This window comes from Nicotiana tabacum, chromosome 1 (genome assembly GCF_000715075.1).
Source record: "Nicotiana tabacum cultivar K326 chromosome 1, ASM71507v2, whole genome shotgun sequence".
Classification (NCBI taxonomy): Eukaryota; Viridiplantae; Streptophyta; class Magnoliopsida; order Solanales; family Solanaceae; genus Nicotiana; species Nicotiana tabacum.
Window position 1 is genome coordinate 187363983 of NC_134080.1, and position 3968 is coordinate 187367950.

Genomic DNA, 3968 nt, shown 5'->3' on the forward strand with positions numbered 1-3968 from the left:
AAAGGTGGGTCTAGGGCCAAGCCTCGACTGTACATGTAAGTTTTTTTACTTTTCATTAAGTATTTTGATTTACTTTTATATAAATTTTGAAATACTAATTCAATGTAATTTTTCTTATAGGGTCACTTCACATCTGACGTGGAGGAATTCATATGCAGTCAGCTACCTAATGAGTCGGGCGAGGCAATCCAACTTTCGGACAAGGATGCTGAAATAACACTCCTTGAGTACTTTATATACTTTGAACTAGACAATAGAACTGGTTTTCGAATGGGCTTGTAATAAGCGTTAACTTAGTCTTGTCAGCTTAATGTGTTAGTTCTATTGAACTTTATACTTTGTTGGTTTTAATGTTGTTGTTAATGTTGTTGTTGTGTTATTGTTGTGTTGTTGTTGTTGTTGTTGTTGTTGTTGTTGGTTTTGTTGTTGATTGTTGTTGTTGTTGCTTGTAATAGGGAAGTTGGTATGCTGGCAGGTGGTGTAGCTGCCAAAACAGGCAGTTTCTGCCAAAATTATACCCAGAAAATCGACCAACTTAAAAAATATTTCCTGTGCAATAGCGACCAAGGTTGGTCGCTAATTAACCCAGATTTCCTAAAAAGCGACCAATTTTGATTGCTATTCTATTAAAAAAAATCCTGGAAAATAGCGACCAATTTTGGTTGCTTCTGTTTAAAAATAAATAAATTAATTAAAAAAAAACGACCAACTTTGGTCGCTATTTTCCAGATTTTAAAATATAATATTTGGTTTACACACCAAAGTTGGTCGCTATACTTTGATTAATAATAAATAAATAAATAACGTAATTTAAATATAGAGACCAACTTTGGTCGCTAAATTTATATTATTAAAATATTAAAGCGACCAAAGTTGGTCGGTATATTGTTTACCCAGAATATTTGGTCCTTTTACCTTAGAGACCAAAGTTGGTCGCTAATTAGCGGCCAACTTTGGTTTCTAAGGTAAAAGGACCAGCAAAATAGCGACCAAGTCAGTTTGGACCCTTTTTTGTCGCTTTGTAACCTGTAAGCGACTTACTTTGGTCGCTTTTTGTGGTCACTTTTTTCTGTATTTCTAGTAGTGGTAGTGTATGTCTTATATTTAAGAAAAAACCGACAAATAACCGAAAAAACCGAAAAACCGACATAAACTGAATCAAGAAAAAACCGACTTAATTGATTTGGTTTGGTTCTAATATTTGAAAAACTGATTGGTTTCTTTATAGGAAAAAATCAATCCAAACCGAACCATGAACATCCCTAATGCATATACTTTGTAATGGACAGATCACTAAAAGATAGTGACAAAGTTAATTATTTTGGTACTGTTTTTAGCGCAATTTGGAGGTACTTGGTAACTTTGGGCGCTCTCACATAGCACTAACTCCATTTGAGGCCCACATTGAGTATCTTTGAGGATGATTTTAGCATTTTGGTTCAATAAAAACGTGTAAAACATTTGATGTAGACTTACCAGAACAACAGTAAATAATTGATTCTATCGCCCAACTATCACTAAGACTCCACTATTTAGAGTAGAAAGTTTTATTCAGTATAGACCAATTAATAAGAGAAAATAAAGAAAATGAAGAAAGACAGTATCCACGTTGTAATGGTGCCATGGTTAGCATTTGGTCATCTACAGCCATTTTTCCAACTCTCCATAGCCTTATCCAAAGAAAAAGTTCATGTCTCTTTCCTTTCCACTCCCAGAAACATTAAGAGACTCCCTAAACTTCCTCCTAACTTAGAACCACTAGTAAATCTAGTTGAATTTCCACTGCCATCACTTGATGATAAGAGTCTTTTGCCCAAAGATGCTGAGGCAACTTTGGACATTCCTGCTGATAAAGTTCAGTACTTAACAGTAGCTTACGATCTCCTTCAGCAGCCCATCAAACACTTCATTACACGTGAAAAACCGGATTGGATCATTGTGGATTTTAGCCCTTACTGGATAGCTGAGATTGCTCGAGATCTTGATATTCCCATGCTTCAATTTAGTATGTTTACTGCTGCTACCCTACTCTTCTTCGGGCAGCTTGATCACGAGGGTCAAGAAGAACCAAAGCCGTTGCATGAACTTCTCCTATCACCACCACCATGTGGTGATTTCAAATCAACGGTTGCTTATAAGAAATACGAAGTGGCGGAACTATTTGCTGCGATTGCTGCAGAGAATGCTTCGGGCAAATCATCTATGGAACGTGAAGCCATAATGGGAAAGGCCAGTAGAGCTATGGCTCTACGTACATGTGCTGAATTCGAAAACGAATACTTGGTCAGTCCTAGAAACTATAAAAAGCCGCTGATTCCTATTGGGTTGCTACTACCGGGAGAATTACCGGTGGGTGAAAACGATCTTGCTCTTCCACAATGGCAGAAGATGTCCAAATGGCTAGACGAACAAAAGCCAAGATCGGTTGTGTTTGTGGGATTTGGCAGTGAATGTAGATTTACCAAGAATCAAGTATATGAAATAGCAAATGGGCTACAACTCTCAGAATTGCCATTTTTCTGGATACTACAGAAGCCAAGTTGGGCTTTGAACGACGTTGATGCTTTGCCATCAGGTTTTGGCGCCGCAACAGAGGGGAGAGGGTTCGTGCACATTGGCTGGGCACCACAGAAGGAAATTCTTGCACATCCGTCCATAGGAGGATCCCTATTTCATGCAGGATGGGGATCAGCTATTGAAACTTTAAGGTATGGTCATGTTCTTGTGGTGTTGCCTTTTGTTTTTGACCAAGGATTGAATGCAAGATTGCTAGTAGAAAAAGGTGTGGCGATTGAAGTGAAGAGGAACGAAGAAGATGGATCGTTTAGTGGAAAAGACATAGCAATGTCATTAAGAGAAGCGATGGTTTTAGAGGAAGGGGAAGAGCTTAGAGCTCGAGCAAGAAAAGCTGCTGCTATTTTTGGAGACCGAAAACTTCAAGACTCCTACGTCAGAAACTTTGTTGAGTACTTGAAAAGTAATGGTAATTTAAGATGAATGTCTAGTCATTAATCAGCAAATTAGAAATGATATGTCTGCTCAATCTAATATTGAAAAAATTTCCTGCTTTGTAGTTTGTACGGTTGAAATAATTCTGTAGCACTAGATTGCCTTGTTTGGGATATGAGTGACTTCAGTTTTACATGAGTGATATATTAATTTCTTTTGTACTCATTGTTGAAGTCTTAGTTGTTGAATGACTTCAGTTTTACATGCGACAGCCGTCCATTTACCACAAGAAAACCCACATTTTTTTCAGCTTAAAAAGCCATCATCAAGCCCATGATTCAACAGCTGAATTCCAAATTAGCAACTAAAAAATTCAGGATAGTTATAGCCCGTTTGGCCAAGTTGTAAAAATCAGCTTATTTTGAGAAGTTCTTTTTTTGTTAAGTGTTTTTCTCAAAAGTACTTTTGGTGAGAAGCAGTTTGTGTTTGGCTAATTAGTTTGAAAAGCACTTCTGAGCAGCAATTAGTGTTTGGCCAAGCTTTAAAAAACTGGTTCTAAGTGTATTTTTCTCAAAAGTGCTTTTGGAGAGAAGCTACTTTTTTCTGCTTCTCCAAAACTGCTTCTGCTTCTCCTCAAAAGCACTTTTTTTTCTTCCAAAAGCTTGGTCAAACACCTTAATTTTTGGACAAAAGTGTTTTTGGCAAAAAAAAAAAAATCACTTTTGGCCAAAAAGAAACTTGGTCAATCAGGATATTAGTCTTGAAGTTTGGCTGAATTAGTTAATCTTTAAATACATTATAAAATATAGTTATATTTTAAACAACTACTTACAATTGGCCATCGGTGCGATTTGCCCGTGAGCATCAAGAAGTGTTCGAACCCAAAATATAAAACCTGTAGAATCAAAAAGATAATTATGAGAGAAAAATATAAGAATTTTTTAAAAATGTTTGCAAATTTATTATATACAGCATTACTCAGAAAGCTTAGCTTGCTTGTTTTTTTTTCTCTGTTGAAA

The 3968-nt window shown here is 36.4% G+C and overlaps 1 protein-coding gene across 1 annotated transcript; it reads left to right on the forward strand.

The window, feature by feature from the left end:
- The first annotated feature begins 1546 nt into the window (after window positions 1-1546).
- Window positions 1547-3172, forward strand: LOC107793367 (UDP-glycosyltransferase 91C1-like). The gene has a single exon (XM_016615703.2). It carries the CDS (start codon window positions 1588-1590, stop codon window positions 2995-2997), a length of 1410 nt encoding a protein of 469 aa, XP_016471189.1. The 5' UTR covers window positions 1547-1587; the 3' UTR covers window positions 2998-3172.
- Window positions 3173-3968: the final 796 nt, after the last annotated feature.

Coding starts and splice junctions, on each gene's coding strand:
- LOC107793367 (XM_016615703.2), top strand. CDS start 1,588: ATGAAGAAAGACAGTATCCACGTTGTAATGGTGCCATGGTTAGCATTT.